This window comes from Eschrichtius robustus, chromosome 5 (genome assembly GCF_028021215.1).
Source record: "Eschrichtius robustus isolate mEscRob2 chromosome 5, mEscRob2.pri, whole genome shotgun sequence".
Taxonomy (NCBI): domain Eukaryota; kingdom Metazoa; phylum Chordata; class Mammalia; order Artiodactyla; family Eschrichtiidae; genus Eschrichtius; species Eschrichtius robustus.
The window spans coordinates 51,065,221-51,085,637 of NC_090828.1; the positions used below are offsets into that span (position 1 = coordinate 51,065,221).

Here is a 20,417-nt window from a genome sequence, read left to right on the forward strand (position 1 = left end):
CTTCCCAGAGGTAACCACTAGCAGAAATTCTAACAGCATAGATTAATTTTGCCTGATTTTCAACTTTTATGAATGGAATCCTAATATATATATAGTGTGTGTGCATATGTGTGTGCGTGTGTGGGGCTTCCTTTGTTCTTCATTATGCTGTGTATAGCAGAACTTCTAAATTTTCATTGCTATATAGTATTCTATCATATGAGTATACCGCACTTCATTTATTCATTCTAATATTCCTGGACGTTTGCTCTGTTTCTAGTTTTGTTTTGTTTTTTTACTATGACTAATGCTGCATTTGTTTCTGCAGGAACATTACAACTACAATTAGTTACTGTATACTTCTTTTTTACTTTCTGGAAATAGTAATGTGCACTGATTTGGGTCTGTATGTACTGCCTTGTAAGGTGTCTTATATGTGGAAGTGGAATCTTTATTAAGTTGTAAATAAGTTTGAAACATCAATTGTCATTAGATTGGAAGAGTTTTCACTGTTGATTTCCACTGAATCTTATCAGAGTGACAAGTATTTGACATGAGGCAGTGTGCACCAAACAAACATTTATCTTTTAAAAAACACAAGTGAATTAAAATGATTTATTTAGAATTATGTTGTTACCTTTTTAATGTAATTGAGTGTTCTTATAGTGTCATAAAATTAGCTGGAAATCACTGGTGCCCAGTAGTGGTGCTATTTTAAGGATCACTCCTGCTATGTTCATGTTTGCTGAAAACAAACCGAAAAACTCATTAGTATATAGTACAATTAGTGAGTCAAAATTTCAGGCCAAGCGCATGCATGTGCTATCAATTTGTCTAGAATTTATGGTTAGAATAATATAGCACTTCAGTGTGTGAAAGAGAGAAGACATTAATGACACTATAAATTCATACACAAAGATAGTTCAATGTGTAAAACTACCTCGAATGAATACAGTGTTCCAGGGTTCAGTGTTTACTGTTTCTCTTTTATAAATGTTTTCCTGTCCCCTGGTATAATGGGAGCGATGAAAACAAATTAACAGGGAGGCAAAACCAAGCTCATTTGCTTGTGAAGAAACACACTGACATAGTCACATGTTCCAAAAGAAAAGAAAATTTGTTCACACTCAAAATTTTGTGCGTTGGAGTAATGTAACAGCTGAGGTTGATTATGACAAAGCAGGAAATGAGGAGGACACAAAAACATTGTAACCCTCATAACCCCTCTTTCAAAAGTGTCAAGCTGTTTCTGTCTGGAATTTGGAAATGAAATTCTTTCTCTCTGGTTAACTTATCCTTTGCCTCAAAGCCTAACAGTCTTCTTTTTTGGGAGACAGTGACTGTCTGAGTAGCTTCCAGTTCGTGAGTGTGTTTTGCTGTTGTAAATCCACTATCACAATAAGGGGTACATTCTCTCTAGTTTCCATAACATGGAATATGGAGAAAAACAATTTTAGTTCTATTCTGCTGAGTCACTTCGTCTGTCAAATCAACACAGAAAATTAAGACAGGTATTCAAATGGTGCAATGAAAAGATATGTTGTTTATTAAAACAATTTTGAAAAAGAATCTCCCCCCCGACCCCAGTTTTCTACTTGGTGATGGTGACCAATTTATGAGCTTTTGTATTTGAAAAACACAAATTTCCCCAAAGAGATGATATAGTTAGTAAATTCTGACACTAATTAACTGTATAAGCATGACCAAATTACTTAACCTGTTATTCTGGGTCTGTTTTTTTAATATAAAATCAGATCATATTGACTGCTGAATTCTGATATATATCTGATATATTTTCTTTCTAAAAAAAATTTTTTTTAAGTTTTTTTTTTGACGTGGACCATTTTTAAACTCTTTATTGAATTTGTTACAATATTGCTTCTGTTTTACGTTTTGGTTTTCTGGCCGCGAGGCACATAGGATCCTAGCTCCCCGACCAGGGATCGAACCTGCACCCCCTGCGTTGGAAGGCGAAGTCTTAACCACTGGACCGCCAGGGAAGTCCCATATCTGATATATTTTCAAATTAGGGAAACATGAGTAATATCTGCTGGTGTTAAGTTGGATAGTCTCCCAGTTTTCACTAACACCTTCCTGACCCTTTTTCAAAGTTGCTTCTGAGAAACTCCTCTGAGCAGCTGAGTAACTGGTGATTGTTGATTGCCTGCACCTGCCAGGGCTGCCCTGGCAACACCCACCCCCCCCCCCTTTTATTGGGATGACCAATGCCTAGCTTGGGTAGTACAGACCCATTCTCTCTCTTTCCTTCTCCAAATTTATTTCCTCCCCTTTGGCTTCTACTAATTTTGGGAAGGAGTCCAGTGTTTTTTTTTCCTTTGGTGCAAATGTATACTGACTATAGAGGCTGACTTAACTTGTGGCAACTTCTACCTTTTATTTGAAAATAAAATTAGGATAGATAAAAATCGTATTTTGTAATTATATAGTAGCTTACAAATATATGCTTTTTTCACTGCTTTCCAGTATTGGACACTTTTTTTTTTTGGCTGTGTTGGGTCTTTGTTGCTGCAAGCAGGCTTTCTCTAGTTGCGCTGGGGCTACTCTTCCTTGCGGTACACAGGCTTCTCATTGCGATGGCTTCTCTTGTTGCGGAACATGGGCTCTAGGTAACGAGGGCTTCAGTAGTTGCAGCACATGGGCTCAGTAGTTGTGGCACGCGGGCCCTAGAGGGTGTGGGCTTCAGCAGTTGCAGTGTGTGGGCTCAGTAGTTGCCGCGCATAGGATCTAGGGCACGTGGGCTTCAGTAGTTGTGGCTCACGGGCTCTAGAGCGCAGGCTCAGTAGTTGTGGCGTATGGGCTCAGTTGCTCCATGGCATGTGGGATCTTCCTGGACCAGGGATCGAACCCATGTCCCATGCATTGGCAGGCAGATTCTTAACCACTGCGCCACCAAGGAAGTCCCTGGACACTTTTGATTAATACTTATTCCTAAGTATTCTTCTCCCTGAGCTACTACCCAAATTGTCCTAGCTCTTTTCCTCCTGTCCACAGCTATGGGCATTCCCCAAGTTTCTGTGCTTGGCCTCTGCTCCTCCTTGCAATGAGTTCTTCCTGCTGGAAGTCATTCAGCCACATAGGCCTAATGATCACTCTTGTGACAGCTCTGATCACTCTCGCAGGTAGAGTTCCACATTTCTCCTCCAGTGAACACTTCTACCTGGGCAGCCTATTTGTACTTCAAATACTACATGATTTAATAATGTTCTTTTCATTAAAAGTTTACTCCTTGCAACTTTTGTTTTAGTATGTGGCACCATTGTTCTCCCAGATCCCCGGTACTGAAACTTCATAGTCCATCTACCGATAAACTTATTAGTCCATCCACCCACCGTTCATCAAAAATGTAATGACCACCCCTTGCACCAGGCATACTTGATGCCAAGAACAGGGAGGGAGTGAAGGAGTGAACAGTTGACTGCACTACCCTTTTCTCCCACCTCTTTTCTGTGTGGTTGACATTGAGTGGATGCATGATGTTCTGAAAGACCCACTTTGCTTTTCTCTTAATTGACCTTTTTTTTTTTTTTTTAGCCACACCGAGTGGCTTGTGGGGATCTTATTTCCCCGACTAGGGATTGAACCAGGGCCCTCGGCAGTGAAAGCGCAGTGTCCTAACCACTGGACTGCCAGGGAATTCCCTCTTAATTGACCTCTTTTATATATCACAAAACTAACACTTCAGATCTCACAGGAGAAAACAGGCATATCACATTTGTTCTCTACATTTTGTATATCCTGAATGACTTGTGGATCCAGAAACCTTCTGAAAGACAGTTCATTTTAAAATTTCCAGTGACATAAATCCTAAAGGAATAAAACTAAATTTCCTTTTCATATTAATATAGTGTTAGTTCCCTCAATCTTAAGCAATTCCCTTTTACAAAGTGCAAATTACTATGAATTGAGACCTTTATTACAATGTTCGAGGTTTGTTTTTTGAGCTAGATTAAACAAATGTTAGTTTTGCTTTTTAAAGCCTGATTATATTACCTGAGTTCACCAATCAACTTCATTGCATTTTCCACATACTGCTCTAATCCAAAATAGAATCTAATATGATATTCTTTGCCCAATGTATATGTTTAGGAAATAAATATTATTTTAAACACGTAATGAATAGCTGCTAAGTCATGACACTTTAATTTATGGAAAAATGAAAGGAATTCATATAAGTATGAATTTTTATGTCAATGGTACTTACAGTAAAATGCACAATTCTTAAGTCTATGGCACATTGACTTTTGACAAATGTATATACCCATGTAGCTGTCACCCAGATCAAGATAAAGAACATTTCCATCACCCCTGAGAATTCCCTTGTGCCGAGTCAATCACCTACCCCACCATGAGGTGAGCATAGGTCTGATTTTTATTACCATAAATTAATGTTTGTTCTTCGGCTTCATGGAAGTGGAATCATACAGTACGTACTCTTTTGTGACTGGCTGCTTTTGTTTTTGTATAATGCTTTTGAGATTTACCCATTTAGTTCTGTGTATCATTTTATTGTGAAATAGTATGCCTTTGTGTGAGCATAATACCAATATGATTTCTAAATTCTATTCTTTTTATACAGTTCCCCCAAAACAAAATGTAATAATCTAAATTAAGTTTCTATCTCTAGGAAAAAAATTAGCAAATTTTTATCCTCAAACATATAGATCATTTTTTTGTTAGAAAATTATCTCTTCTGTTTCATAAACTGCTCTTGAATTTGCATAAGTATCTTCCTTCCAATCTTTTTGGTTTGCTTATATATTACTACTACTACTAGCTAACATCCAATGAGTGATTAAGTACCAGGCTCTGTGCCAAATTCTTTATGTGAATTACTCTTTAAATTCTTACAATAACCCTATGAGGTAGCCAGCTTTAGTTTAGAAATGGGTTTTGTAACTTGCCCAAGGCCACATAAGTAGGAAGGGACAGAGATGGGATTTAAACTCATGTGCCCTTAATTTTGCCATACTCTTTAGCACTAATGTTTACTAGAATGGCCACATATATGATCACTTTGGCTCGCTAAGTTTGATCCTTCAAATTTTGGATGTGTACATAATAGTTCAAATGGACTTCCTACATCAGGAAAGAAATGAGCTTGGTGTACCTGAATCAAAATAGCAGAGTCAGGTACTACTGAAAAAAATCTGATTGCTTTGCTTACTTTTGGTAGGCACCACAGTTCTGTAGGTGGCAAGGAGCCTTGGGAAAATATTGCTTATCTTACTCATTAAATGGTCTTTACAAATGAGGGATTAGGATTCCCAGTGAATCTTGCACAAAAATAAATCTGATATTTATGGGCCATGGTGTGCTAGGTACTGTGAAAGGTGTTTTATGTGTATTATCTCATTTAATTCTCTCAGTTATTCTGCAAGATACCACCTTTTAGATATTAAAAGTTACAAAAATAGTAAGAGATGGAGCCTACATTCAAACCCAGCTGTGTCTCACAATAAAAGTCCATCCTTTTAACCATGGTGTTTCCTGGACTCTGCCTCAGTGGTATAGATCTTCTTAGTGGTATAGATCAACATGGTTCCTGATTCTGTAAGAGATGCATTGCTGTTCTTTTTAAAATTTTTCCTTCATTATTGAGATCAGGACATTAGGGTTCTGTTTTTTTGTTTGTTTTAGTTTTTTTTTCACTGCACCAGGAATAATAATATCCTCTAGATTTTCAATACAGTGTCCATTTCATGACTTGTAATTTTGGGAAGAGGGAAGGTGGTCCTAGGGGTGGCATCTAGGGATGTTTCACCATCTCTTTTTTTCTAGAAGGGTAGTGAAACTGACTTCCAGAAGGCCAAATGATACATTGCCCACCCTGCACTAAGCTCTATCTGTACATGTTCCATAATGGCACCCATCCCTGTTGCCATTTTGATGACTTTGATGATAAAGTAGATCATCCATCTAGTGCATTGACTCCTTCACTTCACTAACCTGTTTGTTCTACCCCAGCCATCCACTTCCATGGGTGCATTCTGTACCTTGCCATTTAGCAGTGGTGCCAGCTCTGTAATCTTAATTTCAAGTATCCACTTCTTTGCCTACCATCTCTTTTCATTCCAGCAGATTTGCTTTAGTATCATCACTGCTAAAATGTTACTCCACTGGGACTACCTATTCATCATATACCACTTACTATTATTGTTCAACCTTAACCTCCTTGTCTACCTGAGATTTCATGGTCTATTGTAATAATCATTCCCTTGAAAATACCCTCAATTCCCTTGCCTATCTTTTCTTCTGCCTTAGTCACCTGGCAAACTCTCAACTCCTGATGCCGGAGAAGATTACTTAGGTAGGGTGACTGGTTTTACTTTAAGTTCAAGACAAAATTCAAATACATGATCAACATTGCCTAGCAATCCTATCTTGTTTCTCTAGAAAGTTTGCCTTTCCGCTCAATAAAATAACTGTTTTATACTTTCTCTTCTCTCCTTACTCTTCCATACCCTGCTTCTCTTAGCCTCTCCTTCCCCACAGCTGATGACTTCATCCTTCAATGAGAAAGTAAAAGCCATCAGAATGAACTCTCATCATCCCAGCAACAGATTTAGAAGCTGTCAACATCAGTACCCCTCTCTCCTTTTTCTTCTTGTGCAGTCCTAGAGAGTCCCTCTGGCTTTCACCCATCTTTTCCTTGCCAACTAAATTTTTTTTTTTGGCCCCCCAGCATGCGCAATCTTAGTTCCCCAAGATCAAACCCATGCCCCCTGCAGTGGAAGTGTGGAGTCTTAACCACTGGACTGCCAGGGAAGTCCCCTTGCCAACTGAATTTAATGGACCCCTTTCTCTCTTAAGTCATCTGAGCTTTGAGGGTTCTCTCCTCAAAGATAGCTCTCCTTTTCTCTTGAAACACCATCTTCTTTCAGCTCTTTGACTCTATACTCTCCTGTATTTCTTCCCCATCTTTGGATGCTCCTTCTCAGTCTCCTTTATGGTCTTCTTCGTCACTATCTTATGTATGAAGATGTAGTTCCTGCCTAGATAGCTACAGCTGATCTTTCAGGTTTCAAGCTTTAATGTCATTTCCTCAGAGGACTTTGAAGACCAGACTAGTTTAGGTCATCAATTTGTATGTTCTCACTGCACATTGTACTTTTCTTTCATAGGAAGTATTACATATGAAAATAAATTATTTCGTGTGTAATTATTTGTTCAATGTCTGTATCCTATTCTGAATTGTCTGTATTGCTCATCAGGTGTCCTACATGCCTGGCACAGAGTTTGGCATGTAATAGACACCCAATAAATATTTGTAGAATGAATGAATTAATATGTAAGTTACTCAAAGGGTTCAACAAATGTTAGTTCTCTTTTCCTTTTCCATCTTTAGAGAAGCATAGTTAATCCCAGGGTTGTAGAGTCAGAAAACGCTATTTCTATAGAAGAAAGACAAGTTTATGGTGTGATGGACATTGACATATGTTTAAAATTACTCAAGCCTTGCCCATGGACACCATTTATAGGCAACTGAAAATATAGATCTGGATCTCAGTAAAGAAGTCATAGTTAAGGATCATAACATTTTATATTTTACATCTGTTTTAAAAATTGTTGTGGTCTTCTATGTGTCTTAAAATGGAGCGAAGGTGGACAAGTGGGCTTCCAGGGTCAAATATAAAACATACAGTTCATTTGGTACAAATTAAAATTATTTAAACTCTGATCTGATTAGAGTCAGTCTTGAAAGAGTTATAATAGAAATTGTAATGCAAATAGAATTGTATTTTCTTTTTTCCCCCTACTTTTTGAAAATAAATCTTGAGCACAGATCTAAGGCCTTTTCCTAAAAAAAAGCAGAAAAGTACTCACTCACAGATGGTAGTATTCCAAAGTCATGGTACATGAAAAGTTATAGGGGTTTTGGAATCTGCCAAAGTTAATTATAGTCTTACAGCTCTGGAGAAGACCCAAGAGAAGTCAATTTCAAACAAAGGTCAGGGTTAGTTAGAAAGCCATATCACACTTAAGCTTGAACTCAAACAAGGTTGCCTTAAATAGTTAAGGTCCGGTGAGTATCAAATTTCATAATTGTCAGGTACTTATAATTTTTAGACTTGTGAAATCATGGAACCCTTTAAAAAAGACTTTTGTCTTTATGTATTTTCAATAAATGAGCTGATTCTTATTTTTATGTGTAAAAAAATGAATAAAGAAGGATGTGATGACTTTCCACCCGGAACTATGTTTCTAAGAAGCCCCAGTGTTGAGACAGTGAAGCTGTTCCCGGCTCAGGCACTGCAGTGCACCATAGGGCAGCTCCCCTGAATTGCAGACCAGGTTCTGTGCAGCACTGGGCATGTTAATTTTACAAACTCCTATCTGTTCTAGGGTGGTAAACTCACATTCATACTAGGATAATAAACAGTTTTCAGTTTCATTAGCAGAGGAGTAGGAGATCTTGGATTCTAGAAGAGTAGCTGAGAGAATCTAGCTAGAGAATATGAGGGAAAGCTGCCCAAGACAGTTTCCTGGTTGTGCTCCACGGATGCTTGTGAGATATAGGACTGCATGTTGTTCTGTGATTCAGGTTATATTTAATTCTATACTTCGAGGTGAATGAATTGCTGATATTAAAACTTTCCCCACACTTGAAGAACTCCTTGTCACTTCTTTACTGTGTCACAGCCAACTCCTTTAAATTTTGCCGTATTTTTTCCTTAGGTAAGAGCACCAAGGCAGTTCCTTTACACGTTTTTCTTCTCAACAGTGGAATGCAAGCAAATCAATATCTAGTGGTCTTTTGTGCAAAGCTCAGTAAAATAATAGATTTTACTTTGCCACTTAGGGAAAAAAATAAGACCTTGTGCCATTGGGAAGCTGGGGGAGGGAGACTAGTGGCAAAATTATTGGTGAATTAAAGTATATATGATGATAATGCAACTGGCCCAATAAAAAGTCTGAGAAATCAACTATTGGTAGTAAAATAAAAAGAAGCTGTTGCAGTCTGATTTAGGGTGGCTGGTACAAAAAAATGTAGTAAATAATGCATGCGGTGTATTCCTCTATGATTTTTTTTTTTTGGCCATTTCCCAGTTCTTGGGCTTTTGGAGACATATATGTAGATGTGGGTAGAAATACTTTAGAAAAGGGATAATCTTCCAGATATGTTGATCTAAGATACACTTTTCATGAAAACCTTCAGATATGAATGTTTGAGTTGAGTTAGCATAAATAAGTGAAAGTTCTTCTGTATTTGAGCCTTGTGGATATAAAATTCCACTCCTCCTTATTACTCTGTTATTTTTTGAGCTACTAGTTCCTTCAACCAGACAGATATTTGCTGATAGCAAGAGCTAAGGTTTGGAGCATAGGAAAGTTTTCAAACATATAGTACGGCATTGTCACCTCTGAGGCCAGCAGGAGAAACAAGTGCATTGAGGAGGAACAAAATTTAGTCCCAAGAAAACAATTGCTTAGGTCATTAGCTATTAGGAAAGAGACTAGCTAATACATGTAGTTGTACAATTGGTTGTGGAAACACCTACTTGAAATCTTCCTAAATTGTTTTATGATATAATTTTTTTGAAAAATCTCTGCCTGGAAAGTGTTTTGGAATCCATTTTTTATGCTTCAAGCAAAGTTATACGGTAACAACATCATATTAGATGCAATCCAGTAACCGCTGGTGTATTTTTGCCAAGAATTTTTTAGTAGAACATGTGCAATTTTCTGAAGAATTACAAACATGTAGATAATTTATCTACATTCATTATTTTTAATGAATAAATATCTATTTTTAAAGAGATAGAAAAGCATAAGTGAATTGGGAGATTGGGATTGACATATATACACTAATATGTATAAAATAGATAACTAATAAGAACCTGCTGTACAGCACAGGGAACTCCACTTCGCTGTATAGTAGAAACTAACACAGCATTGTAAAACAACTATACCCCAATAAAAAAATTCTTTTTAATTAAAAAAAATATAAAGAGATAGAAAAGCATAAATCCATATCTATATATGGGTGAGGATAATTTGTAAGTCAAAGACCATAACATATATTTCTTCAGAAATAATGTCAATCTCAAGAATATCTCTCTTTTAAAAATGTGTAATATTTTGGTACAAAATAAAACAGTAGAACTAGATCACTTTCTATTCTGTTTTAAATGGGAATACAAATGTTTTGCTAATAAGAAAGTTATTTTTTGAAGAGTCTTCTTCAAACTAGCAACCAGCACTGATGTTACGTATGGTTTATTGGGCTGAGATTGTTCTTCCACAAAAATAGTGTTAAAAATGACCTGCAGAACAAGAGAATTGCTGTGTGTAGCACTGAGGACACCCTCACTTCTCTCCTGGGTGAGAACAACAGCACTGCTGCTCCTGCTTTGGAGACCAGCACCTGCCCCCAGTAGAGACGCTTATTTCTAGAACTGAAAAGCGGGTAGTGAGGTGTTACATCCCTTGGGACTACTACTTCAAAGCATGTTATCTGTGAGTTCAACCGGAAATAACATTTATTTTGATTAGAAAACACAATGTCAAATGGTCAAGGAAAGCTTCTGCCTTTTATTAGTCTACATGCTAACATAAAACACTTTTTAAACAAAAATTTTTTGTTGGCTTCTTTTCTGTGGTTCATGTGTTCCTTTTTCCTTTTTCTGTGTGAAAATAGAAGAAACACATACCATTTCATCTTAAATGAAGCTTTCTCAGGGGTACTATTTTAAAGAAATCTTTACATAAACTAAAATGCTTTCTAAGGTAATTGTGTATTATTTCCTATTTTTATATTGACTTTAATGACTAAGAATTTACTATGATGTATACATATTATGATGTATGATGTATATATGTTGTATATTTCTTAGCTAAGTCATCTATAAACAGTATAGTAATCTACTCTCCAAGATGTTAAATGATTTATCCAATACATGAAACATTTTGAGATAATTACGTTTATTACATACACCTGTATTATGTCACATAGAATATGTGTTCTGGTCACCACTCACCAGATATTTAAAAAGCACAGAACTTCTCATTTTGAAATATGTATCTAGTAATTTCTGCCAATAAACATAAAAATACCATTGAGTTTAATAGCAGTTATTCTGCCTGTAGAAGGTAGTCATGATAATCACTATGGTGTACACCTGAAACAAGTATAATATTGTAACTCATTTATACTTCAGTTAAAAATTTTAAAAGTAAAAATTAAATAAAAAAGAAGGAACTCATGCCTCTTCAATAAGTTCACTGGGTTATAACAATACCTGCTTATCTCACTGAGTTGCTTTTAGATCCGGAAACTAATATTTGGAGGGGTGCTGTGTAATCTGTAAAATGTCTATGAATGCAAGTGGTCTTGCACAGGGGTAAACCAGTTACCTGAGCATAAGCATAAATTGCCTCTCAGTTGGCATTGATTCTTCTGCCACAAGCACTAAGCATGTCTCTTTCAGGACTCTGGAGTCATGCTCTCCTCCTGCATGGTGGTGAAGTGTTTCCTCAGGATCTGGGTGGTTTGTTGGAGAGTGGGATCTTATGAGCATTTGACATTGAATAAGAGACTATGTAGCTAGAATAAACGTGAATGTAGTTCCAGGAGAAAGAGACCAGACACGTAGAATTGCTAAGAGCCTCCTTGCTGCCGAACTTGGATCTAATATTACCAAAAAATGTGCATAAACAAAAGAAAGCTGATGTTGGAGTTTTGTTTATAATAGATAAAATGTTATATTTTTTAGAACGCTGCAAATGTAAACCCATCAGAGCTACACAGAAGACCTATTTCCGAAACAATTACAACTATGGTAAGGATAACTCATGATTGATTTATAAACTGCTGAGTTAAGAAAGGATGTGTATGTGTGTGTAAATAAGAATGAGGCTTAAAAACAAACAAGGACAACTTTTTTTTGATTGATTGATTTAATTGATTTATTTTTGGCTGCGTTGGGTCTTCATTGCTGTGCGTGGGCTTTCTCTGGTTGCCCCAAGTAGGGGCTCGGGTGGCGTTTGCAGGCTTCTCGTTGCCGTGGCTTCTCTTGTCATGAAGCACAGGCTCTAGGCACATGGGCTCAGTAGTTGTGGTGCACCGGCTTAGTTACTCCGCGGCATGTGGGAATCTTCCCGGACCAGGGCTCAAACCCGTGTCCCCTGCATTGGCAGGTGGGTTCTTAACCACCGCACCACTAGGGAAGCCCCAACAGGGACAACTTTTAAGAGCAAACTCTCCCTGTTCCAAACAACTAAACGGTCTCATAAGGGGACCATTCTCAACAAATGCTTGATTTTTTTGAAGCATATCAGGCAACATTGCTGGCATCTTAGAACCATGCAATTAAGTACACAGAGATACATTTCAAAACAGATGGGAGGGACTCTTCCCTTTCTGACAGGCCAGGGAGGATTTGGAGCTGCAGTGGGTCATCAGTTGTGATTTACGGGGGTGAACAGTAAGTGAGGTAAACAGAGGAGCACTTCAATGCATATGAGTGGTTAAAAGAATCAAACTGGGTTTCTTCAGTCTAACTCATGGAAAACATTGACAGAGTTGAAAAGTAACACAAAAGTTGTTAGTATTCAATTAAGGAAATGTTTTGTTATCTAGCCTGACCTAGACATCTGGTATTCTGATAAACAAAATATTAATTGAAGAGCTACCATTCTAAATGTAGCTGACAAATTTAACTGGAAGAGGAAAAAGTCTGCTGCCTCTGTGCCAAGTACTGTGTTAGGTGGTTTCCATACACTGTCTTATGTGATTTTCTCAACTGCGCCATGAGACGTTCTATTATCCTTATTTTATCAATGATTATTGAACCTAAGTTGTCTTTCCTTTGATTATTCAGAATTACGTTTGGGTACTGGGATGCTTCAGAGTCACAAATATCAATTACCATTATATTTCAAAAGGTCAATTAATAGAGTTTTCCAGTTGATAAAATAAGGAACAAATCAGTATTTGCTGTATTCCATAGGCATTTTATTATAATTTCCCCCCCCCCCCGGCATTTATGAGATTAATAAAGTTCATGTTACTGTCTCTGTCGATGCTGAGTAAATGAATAAACATGGTAATTAAATAGATTTTTAAAGGCACCTACATTATTAAAATGAGGGCTTTATTATTGAGTTTACATGCCCTACTTTAGAGAATATAGGACATACACGGCAGACTTATCCTACTTCTATAATTTTGGGAATTGTATGGAGAGAAATGAGTAAATCTCTGTAAGAGTAATCTTTGATATCTTTGAGAATACTGTGTATTGAAAGGTATCAAGTAAAAGATTCAGTGTAGTTAAATCTCTTTAAAATAAATATACCTAGTTTCTCAAGTTTTTCTTCAATGGAATCAATTTTTATTTTTTGTTTACTAACATCTTTAGAGGAATCTATAGTTTCTCTTAGCCAATGGTAGACACACTTTCCAAGGTTGAAATGTTTACCTAAGATGAGACTGGCTGCTCACCTGAGGACCCTCTCCTCTACAAAGTGATATGAAATATCACAAGAAAAGGGAAGTCTTAATTTTTAGGAGGTTAGCTTTGTAAGACTGAAAAATGCTATATGAACTTTTAAGTACGGTTATATTAAAAACAAAAGCATGATAGAAATTTTATATTGGGGAATTTTAGTTGAATTTATATTTATTTTACTTATTAATTTTTACTATACCCAACCTTCTTAGTGCTGCAGTGGTTAGTGCTGCTATTTTTGTTAAAAGATAAAATACTACTGGTTACAAGTCATGGGAAGAGAAAATCAGCAACGAGGTAGCTGAGTGAAAATTACAACCAAAAATGGGATACAGAGCACAGTTAATGGAAAAAAGATAATTTCTTTCTCATAGCCAAACAATAACTAGATTGCTCATAGTTTAAGGATTTTCACTTGTCTGAGGCTTACTCAGAGCTTCTTTGGGGAAGGCAGGCACTGAAATGATTAAATAGAAGGAAAAACCCTGCAAAGAAAATACATTTTAAATTCCAAACTATGTTGATTTTTGTCTTTCTTAAATATCTACACGTGTCTACTGAGAAAACAAAGTGGGGGTGGGAGCATTTGATAATTCAGATAAAACCTCTGCTTCATTCAGATTAATTCAGTTAAAAGCTCTTGAGCTTTAACAAAATTGCTTGAATAATAAAGTAAGTCTTGTAGAGAGATATTTATTTTGGAGTGGGTACATGTGCTAAAAATTTCTAATGAAAATAGTAGACACACCGGGTAAATAAATCATTAGTTTGAGAAGGTTTGCACAGTTCACTAATCTGTGATAGTTGATGAATGCTATGAAGCACATTCACATAAGCCAGGACGCACAAAAATGTCTGCTAGCTGGGGTTGTGAATCTATCATCTGATTCTCCCAAATGACATTTCAAAAAGGGCAATCTTATCTTTTGTTAAAATAAGAGTAGAACACTAATAAAAAGGGACTCCTTCACTCACAAATCACACCAAGCAGGGACAGCTGGGCAGTTACATTTTGCTTAGTATAAGCTCTCATACTTGAGACAACTAATTCTCTGAAGATTGAAATACCTGTGAAGCAAAAATGAGGTTTTGTCCTAAAGTTTTTAGAATTAGTAGCTTAATTTTTATTGTATGTGTCTTGTACTGGTGGAATGTTATTGAATAAGTTTCTGTATGGAATTGGGGCATTGACGGGAGGCAATGGCTTATTAGCTGGCTTTATATTTTCACGGATTACTTTTTTCTTTGTAGTTCTAAACCCCTAAAATATGTGGGAAGGGACTCAGATGAAAGTAGTTTACAGATATATGCCTAAGAGGCTTTCAAAAAGTACATTCATTTAGATATGTTGTGTTTTCCTCTGTATAACATCCATGGATATTGAACTAGAGCAATGAGGCTGCCTGGTCAAAAGCCACTGGCTTCTTACTATTTGACATTTTTGCTTCTTCTTAGGCTTTTTCAAACTCCCCCTTTAGGAAAAAAAAAGTAAAAAGCTCATTTACCAGAAGTAGGAATCTAAAGAATTTGGCTCTTCCAAAGGAGAGAAATACAGAAAAGAAGGAGAACTGTACTTTCTAGATTCTGAGTCAAATACTTTGACTTTGCAACTGAATTATTTTTAAGGCAGTTTGTCTTTATATTGAGAAGTCAAGCCGTGTCTTATAAGTTGGTTGCTAGAATATCCCTTGAGAGAGGTAAATTAATGCAATTGACATAGTAGACCACATTCCATAGCACATGAGTGGTGACAGTTTTTATTCAAAAAGAAAATACAGTATACCTTAAGGAGGGTATGAAAGATAATCTATACTGAAACAAAGGAAGAAAGGAGCCGACGTCTGAACAGTGAGCTAAGATGAGGAAGGTGGAAAGATCGAAGAACAAGCTTGGGAACACCGTAGAACAGAACAACTTTACGACACTAAAGAAAACCCCAACTCTTTAGAAAATCTATTAATAGACCCTATAGAAGAATGCTGACAAAGCAACAAAGAATATTTAAGTACTAGGTCTTTACATATAGTGAAATTAATATAGTTTAAATTCTTCTTGGCACAATTGAAACTGCACATATACATATACACACAACCAAAAAGAAATTTTGAAGGAAAATTACATCCAGATTCAATCTTTGCTTATCTAAATGGTTTCTCACCATGAAATACATGCACACATGTATGCTTATATACACACAAATATAAACTTACATGCAAAGGGGATCAGGGCTGAACATTAAGGGGGCAGGTGTGTTGTGTAGTGTGTCACTCACTACTGTCTAAGGTGAAAATATATGGTTGACTTTTCCTCTCTATTCTTTGAGCATTAAGTGGATATGAATTGACTAGAAAGAAGCCTATGTATCTTTTTTGAATGCAGTGCCTATTGTGTATCATATTACCACATCAGCTTTATTGTCTTTTATCCAGTCATTCGGGCTAAAGTTAAAGAAGTAAAGATCAAGTGCCATGATGTGACTGCAGTAGTGGAGGTGAAGGAGATTTTAAAGGCTTCTCTGGTAAACATTCCAAGGGACACTGTTAACCTTTACACCAGCTCCGGTTGCCTGTGTCCTCCACTTAACGTCAATGAGGAGTATCTCATCATGGGCTATGAAGATGAGGAACGCTCCAGGTAATTCACTCCTTAAGGATTCAGAATAATGACTCCTGGGTTCTTACTTTGGGATCTGTCTACCTTCTGGGGGATTAAAGATCAGTTTTAGTTGGATCCTTCAATTTCATGTATTGGATACAAAAGTATATGTGGGAAATTTGTGGGTGTGCATTTTTCTGGGGAAAGGGATCATAACTTCATTTGTTCTTAAAGGGGTCCATGACTCCCGATTAGTTAGAATTACTGTTCTAAAACTTGGCTGTCCTAGTCTAGTATAAACAGTTAAGTCTTTCTGACAATGATTCCTTGTACTTTTCAGTAATATATTTTAATGTTTCAAAAATGGTTGCTTCTTTAAAAATATAGATTACTGTTGGTGGAAGGTTCTATTGCTGAGAAATGGAAGGATCGACTTGGTAAAAAAGTTAAGGTAAGCCTAAATTTTATGTTCAAAATGATAAACAGAAAATAAAAGTAGAAAGACAGTCATTTGTCATTTAAACAAAATAGCTGCCCTCAACTTCATGAGAAATATTAAAACCTGATACATATATATTTAATATTCCAAGAACTGAGTTTGTCTGTAATGTCTGTTTCATTTAAGGAGCAAATTCTCTGTGTGTGTATCAGAGATCTAACTACAGCTGCCTAACTTCTCACCATGGGAAGTCTAGCTGTAGTTAGTCCAGCCCTGCTCTGGTGGCTCCACATTATCATTAGGGCTCTAGGCTCCATCTAGCTTACGGATCTGTCATTTTTAAAGATATTGCTTCCATATTCAAGGTTAGCTGGACGTCACAGGATGGCTGCCCTACCTCCACATCACACCTACATTTCAGGGAGAAAGAAAAAGGAGGTAAAAATAGATTCCAAGCATCCTACCTAGCAATTTTACTTAGGACTGGGTCTCCTGTCCATCCCTAGCTGCAAGAGAAGCTGGAAAATGTAGTTTTTTTAGCTGAATATGTTGGTTCCTTGAACAATTGCAGTTCTGTGAGTCAGAGAAGAAGGGGAGAATAAAGCTTGGGTACAAAACTGCCAATATTGTCCCAATGCAGAGACACCAGTTCCTATGTACAAGGTGCAGCCTCATTCATCTGTATGTAAGAGATCTGACCAGATTAGGTCCTTAGAGCAGAAACATAGCTTGATTTTTAAGCCAATGACTCTTAGATTCTGTAAGTGATGCATTTAAAAAAAAATCACAGTAAATCACTTTATTATAGAAGGTTCCATTTCCCCTTACTAAGCAAATCTGTTTCAACAAAAGGAATGTGGGGAGTATGCACAGAAGGGCAAAGAATCAAAAACCGTGTGTGTGTGTGTGTGTGTGTGTGTGTGTGTGTGTGTGTGTGTGTGTGTGTGTGTGTAGTGGGCAGAAAGGGGGGGAGGGGAGATTGGGAATTGTACCAAACATAATACATCCTCTTCCCTCTTTGAGTCTGAAGGCTTGGGAAACATTTACAAGGGTAAGTTAAACAACCCCAGGCAGTTTATCTTATACACCTGGCACTTGACACAGCAGACACATTTCAGTTTAAGTGACCTACAAGAAACGTAGAGGGCATTATTTTGCAGGGAGAAAATACCCTCCAGAAAGCTCTCCCCCCGCCACCACCCCAGTATTTTGTCAAAAGTGAGATGTATTTCAAGTTCAGACTCATGAGAATCCTCTATTTGTATCTCTCTTCAATTTGTTTGGTGTCTGTTAAAAAGTAGCTCTTCTTCAGTGTGTTGGAATCTCTTACTGTCCTTTTAATTCCGTTTTCTGCTTGCTAATGCAGAACAGGAATTTGTCCTAAATTCCTGTACCAGTTGGAAGAGCTTTCAACATCATTGCTGCAAAGCATATAACACGGCTTGCTGCTTCTCTTTTGGTACCAAAACAATTATCATCGTGTAAAGACCCAGGACACATGGCGTGTTTGTCCTTTTTCCTAGTAAGGCAAAGATATTTTCCATTGCTTTCTACAGGGAACTCACAGTTATTATTGTGAACTCATTTATATTTTCAGTCTGGATTTAAACATGCTGAAGGGAAGAAATAACTTCAACAATTTTTAATTCATACGCAGAACTCAGGGTTAAAGACCATAAATGGGAAACCTCTTTTGGCTAGAATTACTGAGATTCTTACTGTAGTTTTCCAGTCAGTTCTGAAGATGTAAAAGAGTTTTAGGGAGGATACTGTTTTTTTTAAATAAGAGTTGTCCTTTTCAGCTGATTTTTTTTGCTCTCAGGGATAGATCAAGAATTAAAGACTTTTTTATGGTTTTGCAATGCAAATTTTTTTTAAACCTAAGTCTCTGTAATAGCAGGTTGTTCAAATCAAGATATTTGGCCTGCCTTGGGGAGCTGAAATTCAGACTTTTTTTTTATATGAAAATCCAGTAAGATTGTAGAGTTAAGTGTGCTAAAATGAAGAATTACTTTCAGTAATTTCAGTGATTGAAAATAGAGAATTTGTTATCTACTAAGAATTTTATACATTTTTCATCTGTGAATCTTCAGAACACTAAACAGATGCTAGAATTAATTCTAATATGTAAATGATAAGGTCTAGTAAGTCCAAGAATCTTCGAATGGTAACTGATGGAGTTAGAATTTGAACCTGGGCCATCTGACATTAGCTCCTTGCTGTTCAAAGTGTGGTCCCTCCCTGGGCCAGCAACATTGGCATCACCTGGGAGCTTGTTAGGTATGAAAATCTTGGGCCCCGTCCCAGACCCACTGAATGAGGATCTGCAATTTTAACAAGATCTCCAAGTTATTTCTATATTCATTGAAGTTTAAGAAGTACTGCTATAGCCCTTATTCTTATTTACTACCTGTAATACCATAATATAACTTCTTTTTAAATTATTATATTCAATAATGTAAACATTATTGAAATTGTTAGTATGAAATATTAATAAACTTGATTGTAGTTATTAGAAACATTGGTGATGTCTGCTTTGTAAAACGTAGAATGAGGGCAGAACTTTGTTCTGTTTTGTTGCACTTGGTAGATATTATTTAGGAAATATTTTTAAGGGACTCTACCCCCTCCCCCCATTTTCATTTTTTTCACTGCTCATATCACACAGGTTTAAAAGGCTGTGTTTTTACGAGTCATAAGAGAGGAAAATAAAAAGTAGCCCTTTCTTCAAATTCTCTATGTAAATCTTCCATTGGTTGGTCACCCATGAAGTAAGTACTAGACTTGTATATGTTACCTCAGGAAATACCCGCAGATATCAATGTATATTTGTGTCACCATTTATTGGAGATTTTAACTTTAAGATTTGATATGAAAGCATTACTGATACATTACAAGTGGCCAATTTTGTGCTTTTTCAAATCAAAGAATTATGTTTATATAGCGTCCATCTCATTGTTACCCTGGGATATAGATTTTATACTTTTGGAAAAGTAGTAAAATGCTTTTGAGATCTGATTTTGCAGTCTTACTCAGTTGTTAGAATAATGGAAGTGATGACCCTGGTAATATGTGCTTGTGACCATTTTCTGTTTTAAATTTCACAGCGCTGGGATCTGAAGCTCCGTCATCTTGGACTGAATAAAAGTGATTCTAGCCATAGTGATTCCCCTCAGAGTCAGAAGTCTGGTAGGAATGCTAACCCCCGGCAAGCACGCAACTAAATCCTGAAATGCAGAAAATCCTCAGTGGACTTCCTATTAAGACTTGCGTTGCTGGACTAGCAAAGGAAAATTGCACTATTGCACGTCATATTCTATTTTTTAACCACAAAAATCAGGTGGTAACTGATATTACTTCTATTTTTTCTTTTGTTTTCTGCTTTTCTCCTTTCCTCCATCCCTACTCCCCTTTTTTGTGGTCTGGGTGCAGATCCTTAAATATATTATATGTATTCTATTTCACTAATCATGGGAAAACTGTTCTTTGCAATAATAATAAATTAAACATGTTGATACCAGGGCCTCTTTGCTGGAGTAAATGTTAATTTACTGTTCTGCACCCAGATTGGGAATGCAATATTGGATGCAAAGAGAGATTTCTGGTATACACAGAAAGCTAGGTAGGCTGTAAAGCATACTTTGCTGATCTAATTAGAGCCTCATTTTTGCATGCCTTTTGGGCATTCTCCTCACGCTTAGAAAGTTCTAAATGTTTATAAAGGTAAAATGGCAGTTTGAAATCAAATGCCACACAGGCAAAGCGATCAAGCACCAGGAAGCATTTATGAGGAAACGACACGCAAGATGAATTATTTGCAAGATTGGCAGGAAGCAAAATAAACAGTGTTAGGAGCTGGGGAAAGAGCATTTTGCCTGATCGAGAAGCACAACTGAAACCAGTAGCTGGTTGGGGTGTTAACAGCAGCGTTT

The 20,417-nt window shown here is 36.8% G+C and overlaps 1 protein-coding gene across 1 annotated transcript in view; it reads left to right on the forward strand.

Moving 5' to 3' along the window:
• Window positions 1-20,007, forward strand: part of FRZB (frizzled related protein) — a 32,135-nt gene extending 12,128 nt beyond the window's left edge. Inside the window, exons 3-6 of the mRNA XM_068544823.1 lie at window positions 11,715-11,780; window positions 15,881-16,085; window positions 16,434-16,497; window positions 19,593-20,007. Coding sequence (XP_068400924.1) covers window positions 11,715-11,780; window positions 15,881-16,085; window positions 16,434-16,497; window positions 19,593-19,709 — 452 coding nt within the window. The 3' untranslated portion in view covers window positions 19,710-20,007. The remainder of the gene's footprint in view (window positions 1-11,714; window positions 11,781-15,880; window positions 16,086-16,433; window positions 16,498-19,592) is intronic.
• Window positions 20,008-20,417: the final 410 nt, after the last annotated feature.